At 66.8% G+C, this 13,536-nt stretch overlaps 2 protein-coding genes across 3 annotated transcripts; both read left to right on the forward strand.

Moving 5' to 3' along the window:
• The first annotated feature begins 966 nt into the window (after positions 1-966).
• On the forward strand, positions 967-9,691 carry RAVER1 (ribonucleoprotein, PTB binding 1). Of its 2 annotated transcripts, none has more exons than XM_072848536.1 (14): positions 967-1,236; positions 2,343-2,409; positions 3,103-3,572; positions 3,792-3,983; positions 4,618-4,747; positions 4,828-4,931; positions 6,217-6,328; positions 6,666-6,925; positions 7,075-7,168; positions 7,321-7,463; positions 7,590-7,670; positions 7,752-7,895; positions 7,979-8,062; positions 8,160-9,691. In XM_072848536.1, the coding sequence occupies exons 1-14, from the start codon at positions 1,015-1,017 to the stop codon at positions 8,304-8,306; spliced, it is 2,250 nt and encodes a 749-aa protein (XP_072704637.1). In that variant the 5' UTR covers positions 967-1,014; the 3' UTR covers positions 8,307-9,691. The 2 variants fall into 2 exon arrangements, with proteins under 2 accessions (XP_072704637.1, XP_072704638.1); XM_072848537.1 differs by having other exon boundaries at positions 969-1,236; positions 7,767-7,895; positions 8,160-9,689.
• A 550-nt stretch (positions 9,692-10,241) lies between these two features.
• On the forward strand, positions 10,242-12,320 carry FDX2 (ferredoxin 2). Its single transcript, XM_072848571.1, has 4 exons — positions 10,242-10,428; positions 10,535-10,647; positions 11,140-11,221; positions 11,887-12,320. The coding sequence occupies exons 1-4, from the start codon at positions 10,316-10,318 to the stop codon at positions 12,041-12,043; spliced, it is 465 nt and encodes a 154-aa protein (XP_072704672.1). The 5' UTR covers positions 10,242-10,315; the 3' UTR covers positions 12,044-12,320.
• The last annotated feature ends 1,216 nt before the right edge of the window (positions 12,321-13,536 follow it).

Genomic DNA, 13,536 nt, shown 5'->3' on the forward strand with positions numbered 1-13,536 from the left:
GGGGGCAGGGGTCTGTATAGGCTGTAGGGGGAGTCTGGGAGTTCCTGTAGGGCCCGGGGGAGGGCAGAGGTCCCTATAGGGTAGTGGTGGGGGTGTCTCAGGGTTTCTATAGGGCAGGGAGGGGTCAGGGTCCCTCTAGAGTGAGGGGAGGGGTGTCTCAGGATCCCTATATGGTGGTGGGGGTGCCTCGAGGTTCCTGTAGGGCTGGGGTCAGGGGCCCCTATAGGGGAGGGGATGTGTCTCTAGGGTCCCTATAGGGCAATAAGGGGGTCTTGGGGTCCCTATAGGGCTGGGGGTGGTCAGGGGCATCTATAGGGGGAGGGGTGTGTGTCTCGGGGTCCCTGTAGGGGGTGGGGGAGGTCAGGTGCCCCTGTAGGGTGAGGGGGGTGTGTCTTAGGGTCCCTATAGGGCAATAAGGGGTCTTGGGCTCCCTATAGGGGGTGTGGGGGTCAGGGGCCTCTATAGGGTGAGGGGGCCTCTATAGGGTGAGGGGTGTGTCTTAGGGTCCCTGTAGGGGGTGAGGGGAGTCAGGGGCCCCTATAGGGTGAGGGGGATGTGTCTTGGGGTCCCTATAGGGCGATAAGGGGGTCTTAGGGTCTCTATAGGGTGAGGGGGGTGTGTCTTGGGGTCCCTATAGGGGGTGTGGGGGGTCAGGGGTCCCTATAGGGTGAGGGGGGTGTGTCTCAGGGTTTCTATAGGGCTGGGGGGGGGGTCAGGGGGCGGGTCGGTCAGGGGCGTGGCCCCTGAGAAGCAGCCAATAGGGACGAGCGAGCCCGGTAACCGCAGGGCTCGTCCCGTTCTGTCCAATCAGGAGGCCGAATGCTAATAAGGGGCGTCTCCGCCCAATAGAGAGCGCCGTTGCGCCCGGCTTGTTTTTTTCGCCCTGCCCAATAAGCGCCCCGAATGCTGCCGCGTGGGCGCGGCGGCGGGCGAGCCAATGAGGCGGCGGCGTATTGACGGCGCTCTACCCGCCGGCTGCCTCTCGATGGTCCCAGGAGGCGGCGGGTGCCCAAGATGGCGGCGGCGGCGGCAGCGGCGCTTTCGCTGGCGGGCGCCGTAACGGGGCCGAGCCCGGAGCTGCCGGGGCCGGGGCCGGGCCTGGGCCGGGCCCCTGAGGAGGAGCTCCCGGTGCTGGACCTGGCTGAGGTGCGGAGCCGCCTGGAGCGCAGCGCCCGCCAGTTCCGGAACCGCCGCAAGGTGCTGATCCGCGGGCTGCCGGCCGACGTGAGCAACCAGGTGCGGGCCGGGGCTGAGACCGGGAGGGCTGAGGGGGGAGCGGGGGAGCTGAGGGGAGCCTAGGGCCGGGCCCGGGGCCGAGACCGGGGGCGCTGAGGGGAGACCGGGCCCGGGCCCGGGGCCGAGACCGGGGGCTGAGGAGGCCGGGCCCGGGCCCGGGGCCGAGACCGGGGGGCTGAGGGGAGGCCGGGCCCGGGCCCGGGGCCGAGACCGGGGGCTGAGGAGGCCGGGCCCGGGCCCGGGGCCGAGACCGGGGGGGAGGCTGAGGCCGGGGGAGAGCTGAGGATGGGCCTGGGGGGGTTCCGAGCTCCCCCGGGACTGGGAGTGGGGTGTAGCGGGGTGGGGGTCTCGGGTAGGAGCCGGTTTGGGGGGACGCAGAGGTTGGGGGGGGGAGTGGTGAGGACAAAGCTGAGCCCGGTACCGGTGAGGAGCCGGGATAATGGGCAGGGGCGGCCGGGGCAGGGTCCCAAATTCCATCGGCTCCTGCGTCTGGATCTTCGGCTGCTCCTCGGGGCTCCCCAAACCCCTCACGGCCTCGGCTCCCCCGGTTCCTGCCCCCCAAACCCTCCCGCTTCCCCCCCTAAACCCCGTTTCCCAGGCTTTAACGGTTCCCGGGGGAGGACGAGGGGAGTCGCCCCCCCAGCACCCCTCAAACCCGGCTCTGAGGAAGAGCCGGCGCCATTTAACGAGCCCCCCGAAGCCCCCGTCACCTCGGTGCTCTCTCCACATGCTTTTTTTAATTCCCCTTCCCATAAACCGGAATTAACGCTCGCCCGGCAGCGTCGGTGAGGCCGAAGGTCTGTAAATTATTTCGGCGAGGGCAAATTCTTGAGCCGGCGGCAACGCCAGCGCCCTGGTGACTGGTTTGAAGATGTTTATCTGGGAGGAGGAGCAGCTTCCCCGGGTGGCCTGAAGGGATAAACACCCCCGGGGTGGCAAATTGGGGACGAGGGAGGTGACGCTGCGAGGAAGGAGGAAGATAGCGGGGCCGCGGGGCTCTTTTCGGCGCACGTTGAGGATCCCCGGGGGTTCTCTTTGCCTAGAAGCCGATTCTTTTTTTTTTATTTTTGGCTTTATTTTTATTTAAAATCCCTCTGTTTATCCAGGAAGTCCACGATCTGCTGAGCGACTACGAGCTGAAATACTGCTTTGTGGACAAATACAAAGGGACTGGTGAGTAAGCTGCTCTCGCAGCGGGCGTCTCCGGCAACGGCGAGCCCTCTCTCAACGCCAAATCCATCACCGCAGCCGGGCTCAGGCCCGGTGCCGCGTCCGGTGGCTTATCCGCTACCGGGTGACTGCGTACGGTCTCTCCACCGGCCCCTCTGTGCGGTGACGAGCTCTCGGTGGGCGGAAAATTAACGGCTACGGGGTTTAGAAACCCGCCCCAAGAGACTTTGTACCTCGCGACGTGGGATTTGCCTCGCGTTCCGAAACCCCCGGGGTGGTTTTCCGAACCGAGGGTGTTCAATCCGGCCCCTCTTGGGGGGGGCTGTGCCCGGCAGCGTTATCCCCCTCACCCCAAAAATGGTTTTCGGGGACGGAGGAAGCCACGGGAGCTCCTCCAGCCTGGGCGGTGAGGGTGGCCGGGACCCGGGGACGCCCTCCCTGTCCCCAGTGTCTCCCTGGAGCGCGGGGACGGGGCTGCCTCGCCCGAGGCTTCACCGGGGACGGCGTAACTTCACCGGCCGGCGCTTGCCGACACTTTCCCGTCGCCTCGTCGGGGCTTTGGGTGCTAACGGCGGCCGGAGGGACGAATTTTATCCCCGATCACCTGAGGTTTAACCCTGCGCCGCGGCTTCGCGTTTTGGGGCGACGACAGGCGCCGCGCGGCCTCACCCTTCCCTCCCCGCTCTGCTCCCGCAGCGTTCGTCACCTTGCTCAACGGGGAACAGGCGGAATCGGCCATTAAAAAATTCCACCTGAGTAAAATCCGGGAGAAGGAGATCTCGGTGCAGCTGCAGCCCACGGACGCCCTCCTGTGCATCGCCAACCTCCCCCAGCTCTACACCCAACAACAATTCGAGGAGCTGGTCCGACCTTTCGGCAACCTGGAACGTTGTTTCCTGGTTTACAGCGAAAAAACCGGACACTCGAAAGGTTACGGCTTTGTGGAATATATGAAAAAAGATTCGGCGGCCAGAGCCAAGTCGGATCTGCTGGGGAAGCAACTGGGCACGCGGACTCTCTACGTCCACTGGACGGACGTCAACCAGTTGACGTTAGACCTCCTCCATTCCAAGTGCTTGTGCGTCGACAAGCTGCCCCACAACTACGCCGACCTCGAGGAGCTGCGGCAGGTCTTCTCCGCCGCCTGCTCCCCCGTTTTTTGCCAGGTGAGGATTTAGGGGGGGCGGCAGCACTCTTTCGGGGGTGCCGGCCTTTCTCCGGGCCCCCCCACGCTCTTTCTTGGGGTTGACGGCCCCAAGAGAGCAGCACCCCGGGGTGCGACGGCCTCGTAGCGGGGCGTGAGGATCTTTTCGGGTCTCGCCGGTGCTGGCTCCCTCTCTTCCCATCGTGCTAGCCCTCCTTTTGGCATCCTTCTTTTCTCCTAGCTGGCCTACGGTCAGGACGGGCAGCTGAAAGGCTTCGCGGTCCTGGAATACGAGTCGGCGGAGATGGCAGAGATGGTTCAGCAGGCCACGGACGGTTTGCCGCTCGCCGGGAATCACGTCCGAGTCTCCTTCTGTGCTCCCGGCCCTCCCGGCCGCAGCATGTTGGCCGCCCTGATAGCCGCACAGGCGACGGTGAGGCTTGCGTGTGTGCTGCTTCCTCCTCCTCCTCCTCCTTGCTCCCTCTTCCCTTTGCGGTTTGCCGTCACCGTGATGGCATTCCCAAGGTCGGGTATCCAGCCCGGAGCAGGCTGTCGTGGAGCAGCCGGCGCGTTTCCCATCGGATCCCCTACGGAGCGGCCATCTGTTGCCTGTAGCTCCCGCTTCCGGGCATCTCTGGCGTGCCGACGCTGCCAGGCTCCGGTCGCACGACACAAATTCCCCCCTTCCTCCCGTGTTCCTGCACACCGCCGTAAAATTCAGAGCAGGAACGCCGGTTGTCGCCAAAATCCAGCAGCTGCTGGGCGCGGAGAGCTTTACCGGGCAGGTGCCGCGCCAGCAGGATTGCAGAGGGCGTAGCTGCCGATACCGATGGCAAACTGCGCGGTTACCGCTGCGCCTCGGCTTTCATCGGCTGTAGGGATGGGTCTGTCGTTTCCTCCCTGCCCTACGATGAGATATTTGAGAACGATCTTGCTGGGAACTGGATTTTGGGAGCTGGAATCTTGCTGGGTTTGGGAGCAGAAGGGTAATTTTGGGGTGGCTCGTGGTGAGGGAAGCCTCGAAGCCGCTTGTCTTGCTTTTAACACCGCTCCTTTTTGGGTTTAAGGCGCTGAATCGTGGGAAAGGGCTCCTCCCCGAGCCGAATATCCTCCAAATTCTCAACAGCCTGGGAAATCCCGCTTCCCTCCAGCTGCTGCTCAACCCGCTCCTCCACGGGGCCGTCGGAGGAAAACAGGGTAAGGCCGAACGCACAGCAGAGCCCGGGGGGTTCGTCCTCGCCGCAGCAGGCCGTTCCTCCGGCGTCTTTTCCCTCCAGGAATCCTCGGCGCCGCTCCCTCCGTGCCGCTGGTGACCAACCCGGCCCTCTCCACGGCTCTCCTCCAACTCGCGCTGCAGAACCAAACCCAAGCGCAGCAGCAGGTACGGGGGAAATTTCACCGACGCCAGCTTCCCTTTGCGCCGCGGACGCCAATGCCGCCGTCGGGCCGGAGCCCTTGCGCTCCTGCCCGCTTCGCTTCCGCGAGAAACGGATCTGCTCTTAGATCAGGGTCCTGGCTGCGCTGCCGCGGATGGGCAGGGGTCTCCCAAACGCGACAGCGGGCTCGTGTCGCTGCCGTTTTACGCCGCCGCCCTCGCCTCGTATCTCCGCTCCGGCTCGCGCGCCTCCGCGGCCTCTCCCGAAACTCTTGTTGCTGCTCGAGGAGCAAAGAGAGAGGAGTAAAGAGGATTAAAGCTCCCCGCCGCGCTTCTCGCTCTCCCCGTGCCTCTCGAACCGCCCCCTGCTTGGTTTTCTCCTCTTTTTGAGTGATTTTCTGTTTTTTCTGGTCTTTCTCGCTGTGCTTTCTGCCCCAGAAGGCATTGCTTGGCAACTCCCTGTTACTGCAGACCCAAATCTGGACACGGCTGCTGCAGAACAAGGAGAACCAAACCCTCTTCCATGTGAGCGGTAGGAGGCAGCCGGCGCGTTAACGTGCTGCGTGTGTGGTGGTGCCGAGCCGTAGCGCCGGGACCCCTCCGGCGCCTTCCCCGCGTCCTCCTTCCCGTCCTTAAGACCAGGCAGCGACCCCGGCGAGGGGTCCGGCGGTGACACCGCTCACCCCGGTGACTCCAGTAAAGGCCGGAGCCGCTCTCCTTGTGGGGGAGAAGCGAGTCGTTGCTCCGACTCGGAGCCTGCAGGGCTCGGCCTCCTCTCCGGGGATCCGGCGAGGCGGCTCATCGGCTCTCTGCCTCCCTCCCGCCCTTGTTGAGCCGCTCCCCACGCCGAGCTCAGGCTTGCTGTTGGGGGGGTGAGAAAAGGGGAGCCCCCTCCCCCATCCCTCATGGGGCTCCCCCTCAACTTACCGGCTCGGCAAACAATTTCTACGCAGGGCTGGGTGGGTTGGCTCCTTCGTTCCAGCGCAAATGAACCGTTTTGAACCAAAAATTGGTGCTGAACCGTGGCGGGGAGCGTCTCCCCGGTGTTATTTCTCGTATTCACCGCTTAAGGAGCGGTGAAATTGCGGCCGGGTCTCTCTCGGTGCCTGTGGCGTGTTCCTCTCCGTGCCTGTGCCGAGCTTTTAGCCGACGGCCACGTTCCGGGAGCCCTCGTGCCGCCTCCGTTCCCCTCTGTCCCGCAAGCGCCGGGGTTTCCGCCGCTTCCGGAGCCACGGATCTGCCACGAACGATCCGGCTTCGCGCGGCGTTAACCTCCTGCTGTCCTTCGCAGAAGCCGGGGATCCTGGGCGACTCGCCGCTGAGCTCCCTGCCCCACGGCGCCCTGGGTTTGGCCAACGCGCCGGCGCAGCCCCCCAGCCAGCTCCTGGGAGAGCTCTCCTCAGGTACCAGCCGCCGGCGCGGCACCGGCTCTGCCCGGCATCGCTTTCAAGCGGAGAAGGGGATCCCCGCGGAGCTCGCCGCGCTTTGAGGCGCGGTGCCAGGCTGAGGGCGCGATCCCCTTGCTGGTTTTTTTTTTTTGGGGGGTGGGGGGGAAGAGCCGCACGGGGGATCCCCCCCGGTGAGTTGGGAGGAGCGGAGGGGACCGGGGTTGGGTTTTCCCGGTGGGGGACGGATGCCGGGGCGAGGCGGTTTGCGTGGAGGGGGGAGAAGGGCTGAAACCGAGCCCGGGGAGGGGGGGGGCTGAACACCGGTGCCATCCCTCTCCTTCTGTCTCCCCAGGTGGCCCCTTGCCCGGTGACATGGCACAGGGACACGTAAAATCACCGATTTTGCCTTCTGGAAACGTACCCCTGGCTTCTTTCCTGGGACCGGTCGGAGTAGATCGGGAAAATTCGGTGCTGGGAACGCAAGTGCCTCAGCTCACCCCTCCCGCCGTCGCCCCGCCGGCCCTGCAGGGTCTCACCACCTCCATTTTGGGATCCGTCATCAGCGGCCTCCAAAAACCAAAGCAGAGCGAAAACGGACCTCCCTCCTCCGGGGTAAGGTCCCCTCGCTGCCGGACAAACCTGCGGCACCTCGGGGCGGGGGGACGGCTCTGCGCCCTCACCGAACGCCCTCCGGACGTGGTTTTGGGGCTGGGGGTTGGGGTTTTTTTGGTGCCTGAGCCCCCCGAGTGTTTCTCTCGCAGGTCTCGCTCCTGGGGGAACCCCCCAAAGACTTCAAGATTCCTCTCAACCCCTACCTGAACCTGCACAGCCTCTTGCCGGCGAACAGCCTGGGGGGTGAGCGTCCGCCGCTCCCCGTTTTCCTCCGCCCCGCTCGGGGATGGAGAAAAGAAATCTCCCCCCCACCCCACCCCGGGGATAAAGAATGGGGAGGAAGGGGTCATTTTGGGCGGATTTCTTTCCTCCTAACAAATCTCGGCCTTTTTCAGGCGCCGCCAATAAAGCGTTTAATCTGAAAGGCGGCGTTTTGGGGAGCGTCTCCAACCCCCGCGTCTCCCAGCCCTCCCTGGCCGACCCGCTCCTACCCTCGCCCGGGCTTGCCGGAGACGGCTACGCCTTTGACTACCAGCCGGTGGGTGCACCGGGGCAGGGGGGGGGTTGAAGATTTTGGGGAGGGGGAGAAAGCAGATTTTGGTGGGGTTAGAAGTTTTTTTTTAGCGGGGGGCAGCCCCTCTAACCCGTTTTCTCTCCGGGGAAGGATTTGGGCTCTCGGATTTACCCCCAGACGCGAGACCACGCTGGACCCATCCTGGGGGGCTTCGGGCACAGCAGGCACAAGGTAAAAAGCACCCCCAGCACCTTGGGGGGGGGGAGGGGGGGGGGGGGTCCTGTTTTGGGGGTGCTCGATTGTCATCCGCAGCCCTTCCCCTTCCAGCTCTCCTCATCCCCGGGGTTCGAGCGAGGGGCTCTGGGGCCCCCCCTGCCTCCCTTTTACTCAGGATCTCCCAGTTCCTATTTCACCAGTGGCCTTCAAGCCGGGCTCAAGCAGAGTCACCTCAACAAGGTGAGAGTGTCCCCCCCCAGGGATTTAGGGGACCCCCCCCTTTGCCTAACCCCCCCTTAACGCCTCTCTTCCCCCCCCGCAAGGCCGTCGGGATGCCTCCGTCGGGCTCCGCAGACGCCGTCCTCGCCTTGGGACCCCCCAGCCACTCGCACAGCTCCCACCCAAAGGTAAGAAACCCTCACGGCCCCCCAAGCCCTCACAGCCCCCCAAACCCTCACGCTGACCCCCCCTTTTTATTTTTTTTTTATTTTTTTTCTTTTTCAGACCCCCGTGGGTGGCCAGAAACGAGCCTTCTCCCACCTCCTGCCCTCCCCGGAGCCCAGCCCCGAGGGCTGCTACGTGGGGCAGCACTCCCAGGGTTTGGGGGGGCATTACGCCGACTCCTACCTGAAGCGGAAGAGGATATTTTAGCCCCCCTCTCAAAAAAAAAAAAGAAAAAAAAATTCCACACCCCCCCCTGTAAATCTTGTACAAATGTGGGTTGGTTTGGGGGGGGTTTAATGTTTTAGTCCTTTCTTTTTTTGTTTTTTTTATTATTTTTGGAGGGTTTTAAAGTGATATGAAAGACTTGACCCTGGCTCGCTGGAGGATGGGGGGGTTCTCAGCATGGAGGGCCCCCCCCCCCCCCCCCGGTGCCCTAAGGGCATCCATGAGACCCCCCCCTTTTTGCCAGAGGATGATGGGGGGGGGGGGGTCTCATTGTGGAGGGGCCCCCCCGGTGCCCTAAGACCCCCTCTTGTTTCACCAGAGGATTTTGTTGGGGGGGGTCTCATCATGGAAGCCCCCCCAGTGCCCTAAGGGGGTCTCTGAGAGCCCCCCCCCCACTTTTCACCAGAGGGTGAGGGGGGGGCTCATCATGGAGGGGCCCCCCCTGTGCCCTAAGGGGGTCCCTGAGAGCCCCCCTTCATTTTCAATGCCCCCTCTCTTTTCACCAGAGGATGAGGGAGGGTCTCATCACGGAGGCCCCCCCTGTGCCCTAAGGGGGTCTCTGAGAGCCCCCCCTCATTTTCAGTGCCCCCCCCCTTTTTGCCAGAGGATTGGGGGGGGGGGGGGCTCATCATGGAGGGGCCCCCCTGGTGCCCTAAGGGGGTCCCTGAGGACCCCCCCCCCCACTCATTTCACCAGAGGATGAGAGGGGGGGGTCTCATCATGGAGGCCCCCCAGTGCCCTAAGGGGATCCCTGAGACCCCCTTCCCCTTTTCCAGTGCCCCCTTTTCACCAGAGCAGCAACTGGGAGCCGCGTGTCATCGTCGTCGTGTGTCGTGTGTGTCCCCCCCCCCAAACATGCGCTCCCCGCCTTAACCCGCTGCTTGGGGCGAGGAATGGGGGGGCTCCCCGGCCCCGGGGGGGGGGGGGTGCAGTGCTGGGACAACCCCCCCCCCGTTTTTCCCCTTAACATTTCACTCGTGTGGGGGTTTTTTGTGTTTTTTGGTTTTGTTTTTTTTTTTTTTTTTAAAGACTGGAGCTGCCGCCATTTTACACTTTTTTGGGGGTAAAAGTTGCCTTTTTACTTTAACGCTCGTTTTTATTGCCTTTTTTAAAAAAAAAAAAAAAAAAAGAATAAAAAGGTTCCTCCCTTCCTGGCTGGGGGGGGGGGGGGGGCATCGCCTTCCCCCCCCCCCTCCACTTGTGGGGGGGCACAGCCCCCCAGCAGGCGCTTTCGGGGGGGTCCTTGCCCTCCTTTCTTCTCCCCCCCCCCCCTCTTTTTTGGGGGGGTTTCCTGGGTTTTGAGTTGTTGCCCTGTTTCTACTGTCGATGCTGTCTGGTTTTGCTGTACGGGGGTGGGGGGGCTTGCCCTCCACCCCCCACCGGACCCTCCCCCTTCCCAAAGTAAAGCTATATTTATATCGCCTCTCCCTTCCCCTTTTTTATGATGGTCGCTGTGATATCATTATCCCTAATGAGGTAGCCCCCCCCGAATTGGGGAGACCCCAACCCCTGTCCTCCACCCCCCCGTTATCTCTACCCCCCAATAGGGCCAGGAAGGTGGGGGGGGTCTGGGTGTTGTCGTGTGTCGTCCCCCCATGCACGTGGTCCCCCCTTTCTGAGGCGATGTGCCACCCCACTTCACGTGTGGGGGTGTCCCCCCAATTTGGGGGGAGTCCCCTGTGTCCCCTCCTCATGCAAGGAGCCGCCCCCCCCATTACAGAGGTCCCCTGGGTCCCCACTCCTCATGCAAGGAGGCCCCCCCCCCCCCGTGTCCTCCCACCCCCATTAGGGGGGTCCCCTGGGTGTCCCCCCCTCTTCCAAGGGCCCCCCCAATGCGAGGGGTCCCCTGTACCCCACCGGGCAGGTTTAATGGGGGGGGGGGGAGGGGGGGTGTTAATTACGAGCCCTGAGGCGGGGGGCGGGCACTAGGACCAGCGCGGCTGCCAGGCGGCAGCGTGGGTCACGTGGCAGCGGTCACGTGTCCGCCTGTCATGGCGGCCTCCATGGCGGCGGCGAGCGCCGGCTCCGTGACGCGGCGGCTGCTGCGGGGAGCGGCGCGGGGCCTCAGCGGCGGGGCCGCGGCGGAGGAGCCGGAAGGGGCCGTGTGGGTACCGGGGCGGTCCCGGGGCGGCGGTACCGGTCCCGGGAGGGGGAGATCCCGGTGTTGACTCGTCCCGGTGCGTGTCTGTGTGTGTTTCCCCCGTCCCCAGGGTAAACGTCGTCTTCGTGGACCGGGCGGGACGTCACGTCCCGGTGCGGGGCCGAGTCGGGGACAACGTGCTGCATCTGGCGCAGCGGCACGGGCTGGAGCTGGAGGGTCGGTAACGGCACCGGGGAGGGGCGGGACCGGGGCAGGAATCGGGACTGGGGCGGGGACACGGCGGGACCGGGACCGGGACCGGGACCGGGACGGGGACTGGGGGGGGCGGGATACGGCGGCGCCAGGATCGGGACCGGGGCTGAGCAGGCGGGACCGAGACAGGAATTGGGACTGGGGGTGGGGACAAGGCCGGGGCGGGGCCGGGGCCGGGGCCGGGGCGGGACTGGGGGGGACGGGGGACACGGCCGGGGCGGGACCGGGAAGCGGGGGCACGACCGGACCGGGACCGGGATGGGGACCAGGACCGGGGGGACAGGACTGGGACCGGGACCGGGGCTGGGGGGACAGGAATCGGGACTCGGGGGGGGGGGGACGACCGGGACCGGGGGGGGGGGACACGGCCGGGACCAGGGCTGGGGGGGCGGGGGGGGCAGCACCGGGCCCGGGGCTGGGCCGGGGGGGTCCCGGTGCTGAGCGGGGGTCCCGCGGGCGCCGGCGAGGCCTCCCTGGCCTGCTCCACCTGCCACGTCTACGTCAGCGCCCCCCACCTCGACCGGCTCCCGGCCCCCGACGAGCGGTAACGGCCCCCTGCCCCCGAGCGGTGGCTGACCCACCGCGCCCCCCCGATCCCCGCTGTCCTCTGGGGACCCCCAGAAACCCCCTGATGCCCCCAGAATCCTTGACACCGCCCCTCGGGACCCAGCAGCCCCCCCAGGACACCCCCCCCCCCCCCCAGACCCCACAACACCCCCACCGTGACCCTGGCCGCACCCCTGGACCCCAACAGACCCCTGACCCCCCAAGGACCTCCCTGACCCCCCAGGGACCACAGCCCCCCAACGCCGACCCCCTCCCTAGTACACAGCAGCCCCCCGAGACCCCCAGACCCCCCAGGGAGCCCCTGCCCCCCCAGCCCCCAACAGCCCCATCACAGACCCCGCCCCCCCAACATCCCCACCACGAGCCCCTGCCCCCAACCCTCCCCCCAGCAACCCCTCCCCCCACGACCGTGACCTCCTCCGCAGCCCCCTGCCCCCCAAACCTCCCCAACCCTCCCCCACCCCCCCATGACCGTGACCTCCTCCGCAGCCCCCTGCCCCCCCGCCCCTCACCCCATGACCTCCTCCACAGCCCCCTTACCCCCCACTCTCCCCACCCCACGGGACCTCCCCCCCTTCCCCCAGCCCTGGGGTTCCCCCCACAGCCTCCCCCCCCGCAAATATATATGTGTGTCCCCCCCAGGGAAGACGACCTGCTGGACCAGGCCCCGCTGCTGCAGGAGAACTCGCGCCTGGGCTGCCAGATCCTGCTGACGCCGGCGCTGGAGGGGGCCCATTTTGTCCTCCCCCGCGTCACCCGCAACTTCTACGTGGACGGGCACGTCCCCAAACCCCACTGACAGCCGGGGGGGGGGCGGGACCCCCACCAGGATGACACCCCCCCCCCCCAGAGTGGGGTACCCAAGCAGGATGCGGCCCCTCGGGGCGGCGGGACAGCCCCCCCCCCCCCGAGGAGGAGACGCTGCGGTGATGGTGACGATGACGGCAGAGCCGGGGGGGTCCTGTCACGGAGGGGGGGGGGGTGACACTGGGCTCTGCCCCCCCCCCCAGCCCCCCGGGGGGGCTCTGGGTTGGGATAACGAGCGTCGTGGTTCGTTAATAATAAATCTGGTCTGAGCGGTGCTTGGGGTGTCTCTGGGCCCCCCTCCCCCCGAGTGGGGTTTGGGGGTGGGAGGATTTGGGGGACCCTTCGGGATCAGCCCCACAGCTGGGGGGTAGGGGGGGCTCTGAGCAGGAGCTGGGGGTCCTGGGGGGTCAGAGAGCGTGTGGGGCACGACCCCCATGGCTGAGGGATGTGGGGCACGACCCCCAGTGCTGCCCCATCCTGGGGGGGGGGGTTGTACCCCATAAGGGGGTCCTGGCCCACCCTGGGGGTCCCTGCCCTATCCTGGGGGGGGGTCCTGCCCCATCCTGGGGGTCCCCTGCCCCATATGGGGTCCTGCCCCACCGTGTGGGGGTGGATCCTGCCCCCATATAGGGTCCTGCCCCTCCGGGGGTCCCTGCCCCACCGTAGGGGCGGGGGCTGCTGCACCCTGGGGGGTCCCTGTCCTGTTCTGGGGCGGGGTCCCTTGCCCCATATGGGGTCGTGCCCCACCCTGGGGGTCCCTGCCCCATCCCGGGGGTCCCACCCCCGGGGTCCCTCCCCGGTGCACCGACCCCCCCCCCCCGCCCCCGCCATGCCCCCGCCCCCGCGCAGCTGGGGCCGGTTTAGGGCCGGGCCGGGGCCGGGGCCGGGGCCGGGGCCGGGGCCGGGGCCGGTGATGGCGGAGCCGCTCTTCCTGGAGGGGCAGCCCCCCGACTTCTCGCTGCTGCAGCGGCTGCTCTGCCTGGAGCCCGAGCCCGGGCCCTGCCGGCCCCTCCTGCCGCCCCCCAGCCCCGGGGCGGGCGCCACCGGCGGCCCCCGCAGGTGGGAACCGGGGGCACCGGGACCGCGCTCCTGCCCGGGGGTACCGGGGGTGGGCCCACAGCGGGGCCGGGGATGGTCCGGTTAGGGGGGGAGAACCGGGGGCACCGGGGATGGTCCCACCGGGGGGGAACTGGGGGCACCGGGACCGGGGATGGTCCGGCCGGGGGGAACCGGGAGCAGCGGGGATGGTCCCACCGGGGGGAGAACCGGGAGCACCGGGACCGGGGATGGTCCGGCCGGGGGGGAACCGGGAGCACCGGGACCGGGGATGGTCAAACCCGGGGGAACCGGTGGCACCGGGGATGGTCCCACCGTGGGGGGAACCGGGGGCACCGGGACCGGGGATGCTCGGCCCAGGGGGGAGCAGGGCGGCCCCGTGCAGCCCCTTGGGGGAGCGGGCGGGGGGGTCCCCATCGCACCCCCATC

Source organism: Ciconia boyciana, chromosome 31, assembly GCF_034638445.1.
Source record: "Ciconia boyciana chromosome 31, ASM3463844v1, whole genome shotgun sequence".
Lineage (NCBI taxonomy): Eukaryota > Metazoa > Chordata > Aves > Ciconiiformes > Ciconiidae > Ciconia > Ciconia boyciana.